The sequence below is a fragment of the Misgurnus anguillicaudatus genome, chromosome 13, assembly GCF_027580225.2.
Source record: "Misgurnus anguillicaudatus chromosome 13, ASM2758022v2, whole genome shotgun sequence".
Classification (NCBI taxonomy): domain Eukaryota; kingdom Metazoa; phylum Chordata; class Actinopteri; order Cypriniformes; family Cobitidae; genus Misgurnus; species Misgurnus anguillicaudatus.
The window spans coordinates 5,701,645-5,721,135 of record NC_073349.2 but is presented as its reverse complement, the minus strand read 5'-3'; the positions used below and the strand labels follow the sequence as shown (position 1 = coordinate 5,721,135).

The 19,491-nt window shown below is 38.3% G+C and overlaps 2 protein-coding genes across 7 annotated transcripts in view; one reads left to right on the top strand and one right to left on the bottom strand.

Moving 5' to 3' along the window:
- LOC129430800 (uncharacterized) overlaps window positions 1-6,475 on the top strand; it is a 31,085-nt gene extending 24,610 nt beyond the window's left edge. For 4 of the 5 annotated variants that reach the window (XM_055188346.2, XM_055188348.2, XM_073874907.1 and 1 more), the window contains 2 exons: window positions 3,270-4,757; window positions 5,245-6,475. In XM_055188346.2, coding sequence (XP_055044321.1) covers window positions 3,417-4,757; window positions 5,245-5,658 — 1,755 coding nt within the window. In that variant the 5' untranslated portion in view covers window positions 3,270-3,416 and the 3' untranslated portion in view covers window positions 5,659-6,475. The remainder of the gene's footprint in view (window positions 1-3,269; window positions 4,758-5,244) is intronic. The other variant, XM_055188350.2, reaches the window with a different exon arrangement.
- Window positions 6,476-6,615: 140 nt separating this feature from the next.
- irf10 (interferon regulatory factor 10) lies at window positions 6,616-19,094 on the bottom strand. Of its 2 annotated transcripts, none has more exons than XM_055188352.2 (8): window positions 18,628-19,094; window positions 18,053-18,242; window positions 17,542-17,606; window positions 17,328-17,364; window positions 17,108-17,218; window positions 13,853-14,239; window positions 13,631-13,749; window positions 6,616-7,075 (listed from the first exon to the last, which is right to left on the bottom strand). In XM_055188352.2, the coding sequence occupies exons 1-8, from the start codon at window positions 18,799-18,801 to the stop codon at window positions 6,968-6,970; spliced, it is 1,191 nt and encodes a 396-aa protein (XP_055044327.1). In that variant the 5' UTR covers window positions 18,802-19,094; the 3' UTR covers window positions 6,616-6,967. The 2 variants fall into 2 exon arrangements, with proteins under 2 accessions (XP_055044327.1, XP_055044326.1); XM_055188351.2 differs by having other exon boundaries at window positions 17,328-17,367; window positions 18,628-19,092.
- Between the last annotated feature and the right edge of the window lie 397 nt (window positions 19,095-19,491).

Here is a 19,491-nt window from a genome sequence, read left to right as displayed (position 1 = left end):
TTGATATCAGTTTCATAAAATCAGACTTAACATATTGCGTTATACATTAAATAAACTTTTTTCAGTTTGTCTACTTTTTAAAGGGGTCATAGCGTGAAAATCTGATTTTTTTCATGTTTAAGTGCTAAAATTGGGTCCCCTGTGCTTCTATCAAGCTAGAAAACGTGAAAAAGATCAACCGAGTAACTTAGTTTTAGTAAACCATTCTTTGGAACTATGTGAAAAATTAGTTTGTTAAGATTTCACCTGTTTTGTGAGGTAGGTAGCAAGGCCAGTTACAATAATACCACCCCTTTATCTGCACTATCCAACCACATCACTGCCATTTAGTGCAAAGATAAAGAGAGAGAGAAAAATAATTGACAGCACAATTAAGTTTGCAACAAACCACCATCATTGTGATCAGTGTTTGCATTTCATCAGCTCATTTGCATTTTATAGGACACACCCAAAAACGGCACTTTTTTGCTCAGGCTTACAAAGTTTCAATTTTAACATGCTATAATAAATGATCTGTGAAGTATTTTGAGCTAAAACTTCACATTCGCACACTGAGGACATCAAATACCTATTTTACATCTTTAAAAAAAACTCATAATATGACCCCTTTAAAAAACTGAAAGAGTTACTGCAGAAACACACGGACAATAAATCACTGCAAATAGTTTTTTTTATTAAAGTTCAATGCAACGTCACTACGTGCAGCTCCCTGCAACATAGGCTTAAGATCTTTAAATACATGTCTGCTTTTTCAGGAGACAGATCAGCCCGCTCCTGACTTATATCAATGATGTCATTTTTGCTTTTTTGCCAGAGAGAGATTTGATGGTCTCCTTATGCAAGGGTCGGCAGGTGCAGAGGCTGCGAAGAGGAAAAAAACAAGAATGCTTAACTGTGAATGCCCAATTTAACAAGATAACTAGTTTAATGTGAGATAAACTTGACTAGTTCCTGTCAGCCTTAATGTAGCTATATCTTGCATATATCTAAACATTATCAAAAGCTATGTAAGTCCCTGGTTATTGGACTAATAAGTCACAGAGCACAGAAATGTTAACGTAAACCTAACAATAGCTACACATACATAAGCTAGCAATTTTGTTTGTTTGTTTGCAATGTTAGCTTTACCTGTCGAAGTGCCAGTCATAGCACCTATGTCGTCATCTGTAGTTTTCGAGAAGAGCTCATGTGGTGGGTGAAGGAGGATTCGTGTGAGAACAACACTGAAAAGATGACTGCCCCGGCTCTGTCTTCTTACAGTTGAAGACGGAGCAACGTTCTGCTCTTTCAGTTTATGCTGTGTAGTTTTCCCGCCTTGACAGCATTAATCTTTTTGCAAATATTGCATCGCATGCAGTCGCACGCATCAAAGTACTTTGATGTCATTCGCTGGTCCGATCTTGTGCTGTCGCATAAAATCGAATACACTTTAGGTATCGAATTCCTTTACTCGATGGTATCGAGGCAATTCGGTCAGTGCCTAAAAAGTCAAACTTGATACCCAGCTCTATGCATATATATGAAACATTTGAGATAAAAGCAAACGTTATGTACAGGTCAATTACCTACTATTGAATTTTTCAATTACATAATAAATTATACATAAAACATGTGTGTGACTGGTGTTTATGAAGAATCTTAATAATTCAAGTTTCAACTGACTGACACAGCCCAGTCTCACAAAATTACGTACCTATAGTCGCATAATTTTTATTTCTTTTTCGTGATACTGTCACGAAGTTCCGCGTTTTTGTGATCGTATCACAAATTTCTGTTTATGTGTCATTGTCACGTATTGGCTAATCAACTGTTTTGTCCTATTTTCTTACCATTGTCACTTCGGTTTAAGGATAGATATAAAATAAAATGAGATCCACACCCAACTCTAACCCTAAAGCCAGGCGATAATGGTCTAAAAATCAGAAAATATAAAAACATCCGAAAAAAATAGTATAAACCAATACTTAAAGTGACATCCTAACGCAAACACCAAATCTAACCCTAAACCGAAGCGACAATGGTTTGAAAATAGGAAAAAGCAGTTAAGTAACCAATTCGTGACAGTGACACATAAACAAAATTTCGTGATACGATCGCGGAAAGGCGCGGAGGTCTGTGGCAGTATTACGAAAAATAATTTTTAAAAAATTACGTGACTATAGGTACGTCATTTCGTGAGACTGGGTAGACTGACATTACATTACTCATGTAAACGTGTGCTGTTTATTATTAGAATTGGATTTCATCTTTTTGATATCAAATCGGTAAATATCAACTCCTTGTATTCAGCGTGATTCAATACTTAGATTGTGAGGTCACTGTATACAAACTAAGCCAACTGTTTCTTTCTTAATTCCACAATACATTTCCATAGAGAACCCTCTCAACCTTCTTTGGTCACTGTAGATGTATGGACTCAGTTTCCATGGAGACAGCAGCAGGGTATCGGGTTCAGTCCGTACAGACAGCGTGGTAGACAGAGGCGTTGAGAAAGAGACCAGATGTGCTGGCAGCAGAGTGCTGTCAAATATAAGAGTGTCTCATTTAGAGCCTTCAGAGTGACATTAGAGAAACTCCTCCACACACTGACTGCTGTGAATGAAACACGCTTGCTTTAATCGCTGTAAAGATCAACCCACAGTGAACTACGATAAAACAGCGCCTGAAAGATTCTGGAAGAGGTCACAGCTTAAAGAACAACGAGAACCAGTTTTTCAACACACTGCCATATTGTCTCCTGTCATGCTTGTGTGAGAAATGTGTTTTGGAGTATCGGTAAATGGTAGCACATCAGCAGTATGATGATGATCATATGGAAGTTATATTTAGATCAGTTCAGAGTCTCCACTGGCCAATTTCTGGCTCCCGCTGAAAGCACTTTCAGATGTTGTGATGTGCTGCTATGAAACTAAAGGAACGATATCTTGTGGTCATAGTCATAGCATTACACAAGGATCTGTTTTCTTTCACATTGCATGTACACCTATATTCTAAAATTGCCATTCTTGATATTTCTATACATTTTGTATTCCACGTAAAACAGTAAACACAATCAATTCCACAAGCATAGAATTCAGTTTGTCACAATCTCTCCACACAACTGTGGCATCTCAGAAGTTAAGCCCCCTGAGGGTTAAATAGCCCTTGCAACGAATATGCTATATAATTAAAGAAATGTGTTATGAACACTCTTGCACTAAATTTCATAGTAATAACAAACAAAAAATGTATCCAATAGCAAGTCAATAATGTTTGCTTTTTCATCTCAGGTGGGTAGGAGTTCTGAACGTGCCTGTGTGTGATACGTGGTATGCGTGATGCTGATCAGCAGAAGAACGTGCGTCTCTCCTGGCCCCTCGTTCTCCCCAGCTGCCCATGTAACCTAGAGTGGCCCAGCAGGCCAGGGGGAATTCCCCATGAATCCAAGCCCAGACCGCAGCAAAGAGTCTCTTCCCCCCAAGAAGCGCGAGTCCCGACAGGGCTCGTCGGATCAGCCGGCCCCAGAGGATGACTTCAAACCCCCCGCCCCTTTCCGAAGCAGAAGGCATCATCACTCCACTGATGTTCACAGAGAAAGTGGTGACTTTCAACCACCTCCTCTGCCCACACTGCCACCCCTTCCTCTGTCGTTGCCTTGGCAGGTGTCCTATGGCCCCTCCGTGCAGCACTCGTACATGCCGGTCCAGATGGGTGAGAGACGAGGGTCAGTCTCTGCATCCTGGAGAGACACGATGTGTGAACGTGGAATGGATGGAGGACAGGATCATCCTGTTTCCCACCATTCCCGCTGGCTCCGTGCTGACATCCCACCCCTAAATCTGCAGCCATTTATCTCTATGCCCACATTTAAGAGTGTCTACACTGGTGAGTCCAGAGAAATGTGGTCCTATAGCCACAGTCGACGAGACTATAACTCGTCCTTTTTCTCCTCTAATCTTTATCCTCAGCCAACAGTCTATCACCATGACACCCTCCCTGAAAGCAGACTCAGGTACCAAGGCAGACGGCCCAATGGTGTAGATGGCCCAGACAGTAGGTCTGGGTCTAGTAGAAGAACACCTTCTTGCAATGACTATAGAAACGACAGCATAACCAGGTTGGATGGTTCATATGCCAATGGCAGAAGAACACTGGAGGACAAAGTAGGACAGAACACTGGGAAAGGCCTTCTGCCAGAAGAGAGCACAAGTGCACATTCCTTACCGCGGGACAGGGACCCTCGGGGAACACCCAAAGCTCCAATGACCCCCTCATCAGATGCAAAGTCAGGAAAGGCAATCACTTCTCAGGACCACCTTTACAGTGGAAGTGCCTCCCAAGCTGGAGCTCAAATCTACTATGCCCTAGGATCCCTCTGCCCTTCTGCCCATCAGAACCCTCAGGCGTACCCACAACTTAACCCTTTGAATCATCCTTCCTCCCCACAGAGAAACTCCCAGCACTCCCCACCCAGAAAGCACAACAGCCACGGGTCTGAGACAAACTGGGATACCTCTGCGGCGTTTTGCCGCCCTGCCGTCGCTGGCCCCGACCCTCCCCCTTCTGCAGTCCTACCTCATTTTGCCAAAGGTTCCCTGATTGAACTGGCCGGTGGCCGTCTTAAAAAGGTGGAGGAGTTAAAGACTGAGGATTTCTTTCGCAGTGCCGACACCTTGCCTGAGTTTCACCTGAGCACCTGCACTATTCTGTTCATCTCACCTGGACCCACCCACGGTTTCAACCACCTGCAGGTCTTGCTTACAGACCGCAATACTCAGGTGAGTCCAGGGAAAGAACTTATGTTGAAAAAAAAGATTTGTGTTTTGCATTTGCATTTGTTTGCTGGTCCCATGCCAAACCCATGTGACCATATTGGTATGAAAGCAGTCTAGTTTAATTTGGGTGGGATGGCGCAGTGGATAAGACACACACCTTTGGTCTGAGAGACCCGGGTTCAAATCCACTGTGACATACCATTGTGTCTCTGAGCAAGACTCTTAACCCCTAGTTGCTCCAGAGGCATGCAACCTCTGACATATATAGCAATTGTAAGTCGCTTTGGATAAAAGCGTCAGCTAAATGAATAAATAAATCATATATTTAAAAATTCAAAAACTGTACCTCTTAAAATGTAGTGTGCATGCTAAATATTTGCATATTTCCACATCCTTTTTAGAGATATGTGTGGTGTTTTGACAAGTGTTTTGACCGTCTTTTGTCCATGGTAATATTCCAAACATACCAAGATGTACATTTTTGTACCAGCAGGAGTTACTCACAGTCTTAGCCGAATATCCATTTTTCGTCCGGGATCATGGCTGGTCTTCGTGCAGTCCTCAGCGAAGCGCACAGCTGTATGGCTTGCAGTGCCGTCAGTTGGGTACAGGTGATGTGGTTCTGGCGCTGACTCCTACACCAACCCTCGCTCACTCCAGCAGCCAGGCGCAATGCCCGCTTGTCCGCTCGCCAGCAGCAGCAGCAGGGGTGCATACTTGCACAGATACAGCAGAAAGGTCACGCCCTCCTCCAGCACCTCCTCCTCCCCCTGTGGCCCAGACTTCTCCTGGTCCACCAAGGGGGCGTACACGCAAGAGACGCTGGTCTGCCCCCGAGCTCCAGTCTGGAGGCAAGACTATCTCCCATTTACCTCAAGGTTGTAAGCGGGAAAGAAGGCAGTGAGGCTCTCGCTTACCTTCGGTCGTTGTAAAAAGACCAAGAGTGGTAAGGCCAAACGGGAAGGTTCGCAACTGACTGGTAACCTCATGGAATCACCAGTTTATTGCCGTTCCTTCTCTGTTGCTACTGTTTAACGTGAGTTAAATGACATGCTAGGAAAGCCCAAAATGCACAATGAGACAATCAGAAATCACTTACCTGTGATGCCACGCACCTTTCAGTTATGCTAATCTCAAGCCTTTTTTCTTGCAGGGTATGTCTTTTCAATGAGTATTATAACAAGAAATGATATCAGATGTGTACAAAGACAAATCATAGGAATATATCTTAAAAACAAGTGTTCTGTGAATATGCTACTTAAGGATAGAAGTCTACTGTTATTTTCGTATTGCATTCTTGTTTCATGCTTAGGAACTGCAGGCAAGGTGAATGTATTAGCAGCCAAGCTTTCAGTTTGGGGTCAGTATGCTAGTTCACTTTAGCATTACACTCCAGTCTGTTCTTACCGAGGGAAAAGACACTAAAGACATAATGACCCTGCACACGCCGCCATGGGGTTGGTCTTTAAAATAGTGATGGTGCTAGCCACACATCAGAAAGCTCCTCTGGTGATTTGTGCTTTTCCCTTTGATGTTTCTGTGTGACTGAGAGCAGGGAATAAATATGAAAGTCTAGTGTTGTTTTGAACTCAGATACGGGTAAATATATCTATCTACTCTTGATCAAGCACACTCTATCACTTTATTTTTCTCTGGTTTATTTTTGTTGTTGTGGTTTTTCAAATAACATTTGCTGGGTTTTTTTCTTTGTAAATGTTATAGCTCTAAAACTGTATATTTTTAAATTTGTGAAACTGTAATACAATGTTCGCTAGAAATAAATGAAAGGCTTTCTAGATTTACTTGGGAAGAGTCTAACTCAATTTTTACCATCTTTACAAAAGTACAAATGAAAACAATGCATGATTAAATGATAGTGATTTATAGGATTATCAAAAAGTACAAAAAGTTCAGAAGCCACATACATGTGCGATCACACCTGAGTCATATTTCCCTTCTGAAATAACTTAACCAAGTAGTAAAATAACTAAAAACTCTCAATTTTACTTCAATTTTGCAAACATATAAAAATATAAAGCAATCACAATGTTATTCTGTCATTATTAAGTCTTTTATGGTTAGAATAAAGATTTTGCTTGATCAATACAAAAGCACACAAGGTTTCTCTCGTTTTCTCTATCTCACTCTCTATTCAGATCCTTCAGATTTTGTCGATGATGAAAGGTTTGTGTGTTCTTCTCAGTAAGGCGTGTCTATGTATCGCTTTGCATACAGCTCTTTTCTGAGGGTGAACACTTCATCTCCACATTATTAGATGTATCATGTCTCCCTAGACACTCTACGGCAAACAGGGGAATCACCTACACAAAAATGGAGCGAGAAACAGAGAGAAAGTATTTACTGTAATAGCATTACATGATGCCCTCTTTTGGCAAGTAAAAGAACTGCTGTTTTTAAAAAGCAATCAATGATCCTAAAACATTTCTGTCCTCTTATCACTGCTGTTAGATTTCATGGTTTGAGTTATGGAAGGCACATTCAGCTAATAAATTTATTAAATTGTATAAATTTAAATTTAAAAAAAATTCATTATAAAAAACACAATATATGTGCCAAACATTAAAAAAATGATGCTGAGAATGCATTATCCCTTTCAAACTGAAATATAAATCTTGTAACTCTTTCATTCTTACTACAATCTTGAGGCTCCCCTTGTGGAAATTAACTATGGTTACTACACTTTTACCAGAAAAAAACATGGTTCATTTTCATAAGGTTAACTACAATCTTGACTATGAAAATTACAAAAATAATGCAAACGTAAAAAAGAAAGTAAAAATAGATTTTTAAATACTTTTTTTATTTGTATTAATAGACATTTTTAAAGTCAACTTGTATGCAAAGTCTATGTTAATCAGTGGGTGAGGTTTATTTGTACACTTGTTTGAGCGACTAATGGCCATTTCACACGGTACACGGCAACAGCGTTTTTTTTTCAATAGGAGACATGCGGAAAGCGGAAAAACAGGGGCGGTTACAGAGGTGAAGGGGAGTTGGTCCACCCAAGGTTATTTTCGTGAACGAAAACTGAAAATAAGACTAAAACTATCATCTAAAAAACATTTTCGTTAAATGAAATAAAATTTAAAATTCATAATAAATGAAAAACTAAAACGAAGCGAAACGAGTAACAGTTATTGAAAAACTAACTGAAATAAAATAATAATTATCAAAAATAAGTATTCGTTTTCGTAATTAATAAGCTCTCATCCCGTGGCGGAAAATCTGAACAGGCTTTATAATAGACCCCTTAATCGCCTACGTCACTGTGACGTCGCCGCTCTAGCTGGAGGCAAAACATGAAGAACTCATAGCAGGCACACTAAAAGTTTGAGGTTTTGACTTCTAAATTGACGTCGTCTTGTGTTTTTGGCTGCCAAAATAGAAGTAACAGCACTTTTCATTCAAAACCAAAGTTTTACCGGATCCCGGCAGACATTCCTTCACAGAAATAAAGAAGACAATTGTGGTTGAATGGACGGAGACGATCGCAAATAATGCTTGTGTTTGCAGCGCGCACTTCATATCAGGTAAAATAATCTATCATATGTATTGGTCTTATCTAGTACAAATCAGCAAGTTTCTGTTTTATAGGTGATGATAAGTCAACCGTCAGTGCACTAGCTAGCTTAAATGTTAAACAAACAAACAGCGATAGATGTGTGTGCCATCCTTTGAATGACCTCTTAAAATAATCCCCATTGCTAATCATAGTTAGCCCAGCGATAGGTTACATTAGACAATAAGCCTTGACAAAATCCCCCAAACCAGCCGAAAATACTTTATATGTAGGAAATATCCAAAACCTGGTTAAAATGTTTCCAATGAGAACAAGATACAAAAACGAACTGTTACAGAGTTAATTTAATAAAAATAGCTGTCACGCAGAGTCAGTAACTTTACATATTTGGACAGTTCCGAACCTTCTTCTGCATCTATGTTTAATAAATCCCTCCTAAAACGTCCTAGCTTACGCTTGTCAGCATTGCGTCCGCGCCTCTTTTTGGCTCCAACTAATCCCGGCCCACCCGGAGACGTTGCAATGTTTACAAACTTTTAAGGAGTCTTTACTTGTAGATGGTGCTTTATGCATGTGAGATTAGCTGAGGCTGACAGCAACCTCAGTTAACTGATAAATATGTCAGACAGTCTAGCTGCTGTTAGCTGCTAAACTATAATTACTAAAACTATAACTGAAACTAAATAAAATAAAAACTAAATAGAAATGTGTTTGCAAAATAAAAACTAAACTAAAACTAACAAAACCATTCATGAAACTAACTAAAACTAAACTTAAATTTAAAGCAAAATTGAAAACGATACTAAAATAAAAACTAATTTAAAAAAGCAAAACTATAATAACCTTGGTCCACACGCCTTGCTCGTACACCCAAAATCTTGTCCCTTTTACGGACACGACTCTTCATGGCAGGCGCTGTTGAAGATAAACATATTTCCACTAAATACTGCACAAAACGTTTCCACTATATGAGAAAAGCTGTAGCCGTGCGGTGATTCCGCCGCTTGCCGCGTACCGTGTGAAATGGCCTTAAGGCAGTGTTGCCAACTTACGGACTAACGGACTTTGTTGCTGGATTTAGCGAGTTTTCAAACTTTTTTTATAGAAAGCGCCTAGTGCCAAATCTATTTGGATAGTTTGGATGAACTTTCACATCGTTACACGTTCTGTGTGGCCTGTACATTTTTGAATGCTCATCTCTCTCGACTACTACTTTCAGGCCGTACAGAGCTGACCTGTGAATGAGCTGTGCACATATAAAATAGTGTTTCCAAGGACCAGTCAATATCTGTGCATCGTTGCTTCCTCCTTTACAATTAAATTTTTTTTTGCTGTTTTGTATGTGCAAAGCTCATTCACACATCAGCTCACTGTATGGAGTAGACGTCGAGGGAGGTCACCAGGAAAGCCCTGGCACTCGTGGGACGTAACAGACGACACAGACTGTTTGATTGTTTCCCCACCATTGGTGAGTTATCTTGTTAATTAAAGGTGACATATCATTAAAATCTGACTTTTTCTATGTTTAAGGGCTATAATTGGTTCCATATTCCATCTATTAAAATATAAAATTTTAAAAAGAACAACCCATTAACTTTGTTTTGATAAACCATTCTCTGCAGGCATGTGAAAAAATAGCTCATTGAAATTTGGCTCCCCTTGTGATGTCAAAAGGGGATCTTATTACAATAATACCGCCCCTTAATCTGCAGTATCCAACTACGGCACTGCCATTTAGTGCAGAGAGAAAGATACAAAATAATTGACAGCACAACTGAGTTTCAATAAAAATAAAAAACACCATCATGGTGTAAAGTGTTTGCATTACAAAAACACCTTTAAAGTGGGAATTTTAACTTGTTAAAATAAATTATCTATATGGTATTTTGAGCTAAAACCTCCCTCACATACATGCTCTGGAGACACCAAAGATTATTTTTACATCTTAAAAGTTTTGTGAAATGTCCCCATTAAGAAAAAATGCTTCCCTGCAAATGACAAGTTTTTATGGCAGTCCATATTTCTGCTATTATCCACTAGGCCAGTGCTTCCCAATCCTGGTCCTCGAGCATCCCCTCCCAGAAAGTCCTAGATGTCGCCTTATTTAACACACGTGATTTAACTCATCAGCTTAACCATTTTGGAAGGAGGCTAAAACTTTCTGGGAGGGGCTGCTCGGAGACCAGGATTGGGAAGCACTGCACTAGGCGGTGCTCTTACCCACCTTATAAAACACTAAATCATCTATGGACCCAAACACAGTAAAAACTATGTGTATGTTTTGATCATCGCTCTGAATCTGATCACTATAAAAAGTCCTTTACAAAAATGTAATTATCTCAGCTTTATGCTCAAAATTTGGTATAAAGAAATGTTTCCATATTTAAGAGGTGATAAAAAGAAAACAAATGTAGATAGGATGAATTGCATTTTTGTTTGAAAGGAGAGGGTCTGTTCATTTGATACATTGTATGTTTATATATTTAATACAGAAAGTTTTCTGGAAGGCATTAAACTATTTGAAAATGATAAAAATGTTGGCACTGACTAGAAACGTAAAAAATTGCTGGTGGGGAAAAAGTAAAAGACGTAAGGCTAAGGTTTCTCCAAACAGTCTTTGGAAAAAATTCGCTAAGTTGGCAATACTGCTCCAGACACTCTCTGTTACATGAGTTAGTAAGCTCCACCCACTGATTAACATTGAATTTGCATTGTGTGAGTGAGCATTAATAAAAATTCATTTCATTCTTTTATTTAATTAATTTTAACTTCTTTAAAACTGGCTGAAAATGCCTTTCATATAAAAGCATTGAATTGTAACATCAGGTTAGTTGAAGTTAAGGTTTGGAGTTAAAGCAACACTATGTAGTTTTTTTACCTTTAAATAATGTCTCTAAAATAATTTCAGTGATAGAACAACTTTTAACTGGACAAATTGTACTGCTGCTGCAACCTAAGCAGTCTCCTAGCTGCTACAAGCACACTCTGAAAGGGGCGGTGGAGGGTAGAGCACACAGCCCCGCCCCTCCCCCTGCCTGCAGAAGAGTGTCTGATACTAGGCACTGTTGCGCTTTTCAACCACATGGGGGAGCTGTAAGTCATTTTTACATGGAAACTACATAGTGTTGCTTTAAAGGAACAGTATGTAGGATTGTGGCCCAAACTGATATTGCAATCACAAAACTTGTGGCTAAAACTGGTACTGCAATCACACATTGGTGGCCAATACACAAAATGACAACATAAACATCAGTTGAGGGCTGCAACTCCACTTTTTAAATGACAATATCCTGGCCGGACCACTGTTGTCAGTGTTATAAGTATTTGAAATGAAAATGATTTCTTAATGTCTAGTGACATATCAGGGCCATTTTATGATTAATTGATATAAATTTCTTACATACTGTTCCTTTAAGGGATCCGAAGTTGAAGTGACTGGGACATCTAAGAGTAAGGACATGGGGCCAGATTCATGAAAATGTTAAAACTACGTAATAAGGAATTTATAAGGAAAAAATGTGTTAAAAAGTAAGCAAAATTCTGGAAAATGTTTAGCTGCTATCAGTAACATCAGTAACAAATATTATTGAACATTTTTATTGAAAACCCTAACAAAACTAGTAATTTACTCTGGCCTTACCCTTATTCACAACGGTAAGCTTATCATCATGCCCAATAAGTTGAGCTGTCAAGTTGGATTTTCTGAGAAATTTCAATTGTTTTTCAACAAATGTAAAGATAAGTTTGTAAACTAACCTGGGGGGTATTTCAGAAAGCTGGTTATGTGACATACCTGGGTATGTTTGAAATTAAATGTCTTTATGTATTCCCTGTGTGCACGCATTAACTCTAGGTTACCAGTAGAAGATTGATTGAACTTACTCTTATCAGGTGCCCCCAGAACGGACATTATCAAGGTAAGCAGGTTTTAGATTAAAGCTGCAGTCTGCAACTCTGGATGATTGAGATGATTTCGAATGTTTACAATTTTCATGCCCCTCCCACACTACCACCGAGCAACCTTCCATCGAGCTCGTCCTCGTCAGTGCGTGTGCAAGTATACTTAAGATTACTTACATAACACTCAGAAGTTCAATCAATGGTTGATAAATCACAATTACCTGTCAAGAAGAAATGTGGCAAGCTCTACATCCAGCTTGAAGTCTTTAAAATCTCATTGATCTCTCCACCTTTTAAATGTCAGTCTGATATTGATCCTAGTTTAATTATGGGCACAGTCACTTTTTTCTCTTTGTTTCCTTGGTTGTTTTATTTTCCTTGGTTGTTCTCCTAGCTCTGGTTGTTAACCGAGGACTCGGAAATTTGTTAGTGAATGTTTTCTCCCCCATCACGCTGCGTTCAATCCAACACACCTGTGAACTTTAGGCGGATGCATGTGATATTGTAACGCGTGCGAGGTGGATCTGTGGCTTGTGCAGGAACTGTGATTGACAGGCACAACTCTGGCTAATTGGACCAGATGAACCGGCCTGCGCTGACTGGACCAGATGAACCAGGAACGGTGGATTTTTGCCAAACAAAAAACAGGCTCTAGTTGGAGGTAGAAGCGCAGGTTTTTTCTTAAACAGTCTAATTTATGTTGCTCTATCGGAGCATAGTGTCGGTTTCAGTGAATATGATCAAAAAAAAAAAAAAATCTTGCAGACTGCAGCATTAATCAACCAAAAGTTCAGGGTTTCGATGATGGTAAATTAACCCCACTTTCTGCAATTTTATATTTCAAACAGAGATGGCAATAGAGAGGTAAAAGTTACGCACTTCAGCTTTAATAAAAATACAGTCTTTTATATTATACTAGCATGCTCGTTAGGTAACAATCAATGATTTAGTCATTACCCTTTTCGAAATAACAAGCGCTTTGCAATAATTTGAATATGGAGGAAAATAAAATATCACTCATCTGGAGCACAAACAAAGTATGCTATGAAAAGTAAAATGTTTTGGTATTATAATGTCATAATATGTCATATAATGTCACTTTAAACATTTCTGAGGTATGAGCCAATATAAATGTAAGAAATACTAACTCCATACATAACATTTCCTATACAGCACTGTCTGCAGTCAGACTTTATAAGCATCTGTGTCATTTGCATTTCCATAGGTACTTTCGGAACAAACATTTTGGGCCAAAGTCAAATGAATGAGGCACCATGTGTCTCACGCAGGTCTTTGCGTGACCATATCCTAGTAAAATATAGATCATACTAACTGGACTCTATAACCCTGACCACATCCGGTTAAAGTGCTTTATCCTGAATTGTTGTCATAGAAAGGTTGAATATAACAACACAACCCTTTTGGATACTCTCACCTGTGCAGTGATGAGCTTCTTACTCTTTGGTTGGTTGGGGTCAGGGAACTCCTCTCCAAAACACAGGTCCACGCTGTATCGTGGCTCAGGGCCTCCGCCCTGCTGATGGCCTTGTAACTCTGTGAGAAATCCAGCAAACATTGTAAGTGCAAAATCACATTAGAAAAATATTGTGTAATGAAGCCAGAAAGTGATGGTTTCCCAGCCCTCGCTCTTATTCACCCTGTAAAAAGATGGTCGTATCGAGCAGTTTGCAGGTCCTCTCTCTCTCTAGTTTGTTGGGTTTGTCTCGGTGTTCGGCCAACGGGCCATCCCAGTACACGCGGCCCTGGCAGAAGCGTTTGATAAAGACACCGTCCGGAGCCACCCACACCAGCACGCCCTTCTCTAGGTGCGGTAGCAGACGACTCATGGCCTCGGTGATGCCTGGAGGGAGGGGCACAATGTCTGGACGGGGGAAGAATACTTTCTTAGCTTCGCAAGGCCCGTAGATGCGCTCGTTCCCTACTGGAGCACAGCCCTGCAGGATGAAGCAGCCGTCTGGAGATGAAGCTACGTCACTCTGCACCAGATTACCATAGTAAAACAATCGTACCTCCAGACGAAAGTCTACAAACACACACACGACACTTATCAAATTAAGAACTCCATTTTAAAATGGTTGGCTTAAATAAAAAAAAACATATATAATAATAATCATAATAAAACATTACATACTATAAAATGTTCATAATGAAGACAACATTTGCTTTTCAAAAGTTTAAAATTTAACTAATCAAAACTATGTAATAACAAATGTATCCATTTCTAGGCATAGGCAAGCTAGGTGGTCGGCTTGGGCGCCACCAGCTGCAGGGGGCGCCAAAGAGCGCATATACATTTTGACATGAATGAGTGAAAAAATGAGCACTACAATAAAATAAAAAATGAATGATGATAAAAGACTCTGAATGATGCATGTTTAATACATAATGGACAGCAAAATATTTCACCAGCATCAGACAGAAGGTGGTGTGTGTTATTGCCCTAAAAGTATTGCAACAACCGGCTTCCTCTGTTTTTAACACATATTTTTTTCATGATAAATATATGTAATAATTATCAAGTACTGCACTTGTGATCATTTGATCTTGCGAAAATGAATCATGATTGAACATATAGTAAACATATTGTTATTTGTAGTAAGTAACCACACTTTTACCCACAAATGTTCTCACCATAATAACAATGGTAGGCTATTTTATTTGTAGAAAAACTATTGTAATGCAAATGGTAATTAATCTGCTAAAATCATGGATACTACAAAAATAAAATCGTGGTTCATTTTCTTCATAATGATAACTGTAATTATGCCTCACAATTGATATGAAATGAAAGTTGTGTCTTACTATGCTAAATATATTACTTTGATTGTGATGTTTACCTCAGAACTGTAAATATGATATGCACAAGAGCAGTGGTACAGTTTTTTCCAAAATATAAAATTGTATTCTTAAAAGCAGGGTACAGATAAATGTCCATGTGTGACTATAGTACAGTAATAATTGAGTGTTTGTTTGGAATAAATAAAGCTAAAGTTGTCTTGGGTTTTCCAATGTATTTCAAAACCTGATAAGTCAAAACCCTTGAGTCAAAAATATTTGCCTACCCCTGGCCCAACCGGTGCACAACCTGGGCGGAGCCACCCTAAAATGTGATTGCTTTCCCCCCAGCACCATTAGGTGTCAATCTGATATGCCACTGGATCAGAGGGCTACAGCCTGATCATTAATTACATGTAAAGTTTGCATTTTTTTAAGCTCTGAACACCACCATTACACTGCAAAAATGACTTTCTTACTTAGTATTTTTGTCCTGTTTTCAGTAGAAATATTTAAAAATTCTTAAATCAAGATGTATTTTCTTGATGTGCAAATGACCTAATGAAATAAGTCTAGTTTTTAGACAAAACATATCAAATTTAAGCAAATTTGTGCTTGAAACAAGCAAAAAAAATCTGCAAATGGAATAAGACATTTTTTGCTGATTTTTTCTTGTATTAAGTAAATTCAAGAAAAAAATGTCTTATTCCATTGGCAGATTTTTTTCAACCTGATCTCACGAATTTCTGTGGGATAGTCACAGAATTTTTTGCTCATTTTCCCGTGGCATTCTCACGGATCTCCGCATTTTTCCTGTCTTTCTCCGTGGCATTCTCGCGGATTAGTTACTCAACTGTTTTGTCCTATTTACTTACCATTGTCGCTTCGGTTTAGGGTTAGATTTACATATAATGACATCCACTGTAAAAAAAATCCATAGAAATCGCAGCTGGGTTGCCGGTAACTTACCGTAGATTAAAATTTATGTTTTTTACTGGCAACATTTTGTTCAAAGTTAAATGAATATTAAACATTTACAAGTCTTTTTCTTTACAGAGTAAAACTAAAAAAACAGCATCAAGCAAAACATCCTGGGAAACAAAATCTGAAGCAAAAAACAGAAAAAGGTTGATGATGATTTCTGGTTCCCAGAATGCTTTGCATGAGGCTGCTATTGTATAGTTTTATTCTGTTAAGATAAAGACTTGTTTATGTTTAAAATTTATTTAACTTTGAACAAACTCTTGCCAGTAAATAACATAAATTTAAATCTACGGCAAATTACCGGCAATCCAGCTGCAATACCATTGTAATTTTTTTACAGTCTAACCCCAACACCCGGCGACAATTGTTTAAAGTTTAGAAAATATAAAAGAATAAATCAGAAAAAAAAGTGTAAACAAATACTTAAAGTGACATACTAACGCAAACACCAAATATAACTAAACTGAAGCGACAATGGTTTGAAAATAGGAAAAAGCAGTTGAGTAACCAATCCTTGAGAATGCCATGGAAAAGAAAGTAAAAATGTGAAGATATATGAGAATGCCATGGAAAAATTAGCAAAAATTCTGTGACTATCCCACTGAACTTTGTGAGATCATGTTGATTTTTTGCTTGTTTTAAACACAAATTCACTTAAATTTGATATGTTTTGTCTAAAAACTGAGTTATTTTCTTAGGTTATTTGCTCATTTAGAAAATACATCTTGATTTAAGAATTTTTAGATATTTCTACTGAAAACAAGACAAAAATACTAAGCAAGAAAGTCATTTTTTTTGCAGTGCAGATCAAAGCATTCAAAAATCAATATAAAAATTGGGGTTTGGTAAACACAAAATATTTTTTCCCTTATAAAACTTTAAAAGACAAAGAAATAAAGGGATAATTTTACATTAAAAACATTAAAAAACACCACTTTCTTTTATAATTTTAATCTAATACAGTAGCATTGAGATATTATCTCAATGCTACTGTATTACATTAAAATTATAAAAGAAAGTTTTTTAATGTTTTTTAATTTTTTGTGAAGTGTGATGTTTGAAATTTGACAAAAAACCCTGAACCTACTGTAGATAAATGTGTAAAATATAAATATTAAGATAAGTCTCTTACCAGACAAAGGCACTTGAGATAGATATAAAGGTACGGCTTGAGGAACAGCGTTACCACCACCTTCAGTGTTTATAATGGGAGACGCATACGGCCTGCCATTCACACTTCTCTCTGCACAAACACACACAGAGAAAGAGAGTGAAACTGAAACCATTGCTTTGCACTGCTACACACATATTTTTCTTTGTTAACTGTTGTGTGACCTAAAACAAACACTAACCACTCGATCCTCTGTCTGAGTCGCCAGGTAGATTGACCTGCTAAAAGGTGAAAAATAAAAAAACATTATAAACATTTTGTTGATGTGCAGTCCAACACAAAACAACTTCAACCTTAAACATCTCCAGTTTGTCCAGTAGGTGGAAGGAAAACAAGTGAGCGCAGTGTGAGTGGGGATTTCCAGAAGAGTTTTCATGTGACGCACAATACAGTACCTGTATCCCTCTAAGAGCCGGGCTGCTGTCATCTTCATGTAACATCATTGCATTCCCAGCCATGTCTTTAGAAAACAAACAAAAGAAACTTATATTAAACTCTCAGTTAAGTTATACAATAGCAGTTTGCATAATAACCTCAGTACTAAAACAAACAAAAACCAAAACATTTGCCAAAGTGCTTTTTATAATGAAATGGACTCATACTGTATTATGTTATATGAGTGTAAATGCAAGTGGATGATTCAGAGACTATTAAAAAACTAAATGTTAAATGCTCTTTTATTGTATGTTGCCTTGGATTAAAGCATCTGCCAAATGAACAAATTTAAGTGTGAAAAGATTTTAGATTTTTTCAAGTGCCCTATTAATAATTAAGGTCAATTAATGCTGTCTCACAAACATGACAGGCATGCAAAATGAAGAAACCTGAAAGCGCATTATGTAATAATATGAAAGCAACGATATGTAAACGTTTGCTTCTCTGAAGGTGAGGGAAAAAATGTAGCACCTGTTACTCGTCCTGTATCGTCCATGATCCGGTAAACTTTGTATGGTTCAGAGATGTCCAGCTGACTGCGTTCAGGAACCTCCTGGAAGTCCGAGCTCTTGTTGAGGGCACAACGCAGACGGGTTTTCCATGTGGAAGGATCTGCTTTATCCATGCCCTCCCGAAATTTACCTTTGTACATGGCCCATGCCTGACACAAACAGTAGACACACAAATACACGTTTGTTTTTATACATTGTTATGACTAGACGTAATGACTTTGTACAAACTGTATAGGCGACCCAACCTTTAACCCTCACACAAAACTTTGTGCATTTTGACATTTTCAAATAAACATCATTCTGTTTGTTCAATAAACATTTAAAATCGTGGGGACCGGACAGCTTTCGTCACAATTTATGTGTAAGACTTTTACTTTCACTGTGGGGACATTTGGACCCCACAATATATAAAGCTGCGCGCGCGCCGCACACTTTATTGACATGAATCAAAGTTTACATTTTGAAGTGTAAATCATCTGATAACTAAATATCTACTGTTCTTAGGTCAGTTATATATGAGTAAGATGAATCCACCTTGAAGAGTGCAGCGTCTTGGTGCTGTCTGTAGTCCTGTTTGGCCGCGTGTTTCCAGGGAATCCTGAACATGGTTTTCTCCTGGTTTTCCCAGCTCAATCCCGCGTATTTGCCGCTGTCTATCTGTGCTATGAGCCATTCTCTAAGTCTCATGTGTCTCGATTTGTCCTCCATCACATCACATGTCTAAAAGGCATGAAGAAATGAAACTAACAGCAGAATATCATCGATACATATGAGACGTTTCAGAATGAAAGTAAAAGTATGAAGTGAAACACTTTCGGTTTCCTGTTTAAAGCATCACGTTAACTACAAACACAACACAACACACTGTATGACACGAATACTTGATACTGATAACTTAATACCGAATTATACTGTCAAGCACAATAAACATGCGGATAGTTATGTACTAGAAGTTAGTAATAGCCACTAAATTGCCGAGAATAGACACATCGCATTTGAAACGTGTAACGCGTTTTTACACAGACAAACCAGCAGATGGAGACATAACACATTACAACGCATTCAACACACACCATCATCATATTAAACTCGTATTAATTTTTTTTGAACGTATCAAAACCTTAAACACACAAAAAAATCTTGGAACTACTGCATTTATTCCTTATCCAACACATCTTCCTCATAATTCAATTCAGTTTTATTTATATATTTATTTTATTTTCACAATTATTTTAAATTGTTTCAGAGTACAACAATAGTAGCAAAGCGGCTAAGATTAAACCCTAGTGAACATATAGTAGAGAGTTCGTATAGAAGAAGCCAATTTTAGCTGACTCTCCAGGGGTGAAAAAACTCCAAGGGGAAAAAACGTCCTAGGGAGAAAAAACCCTCGAGAGA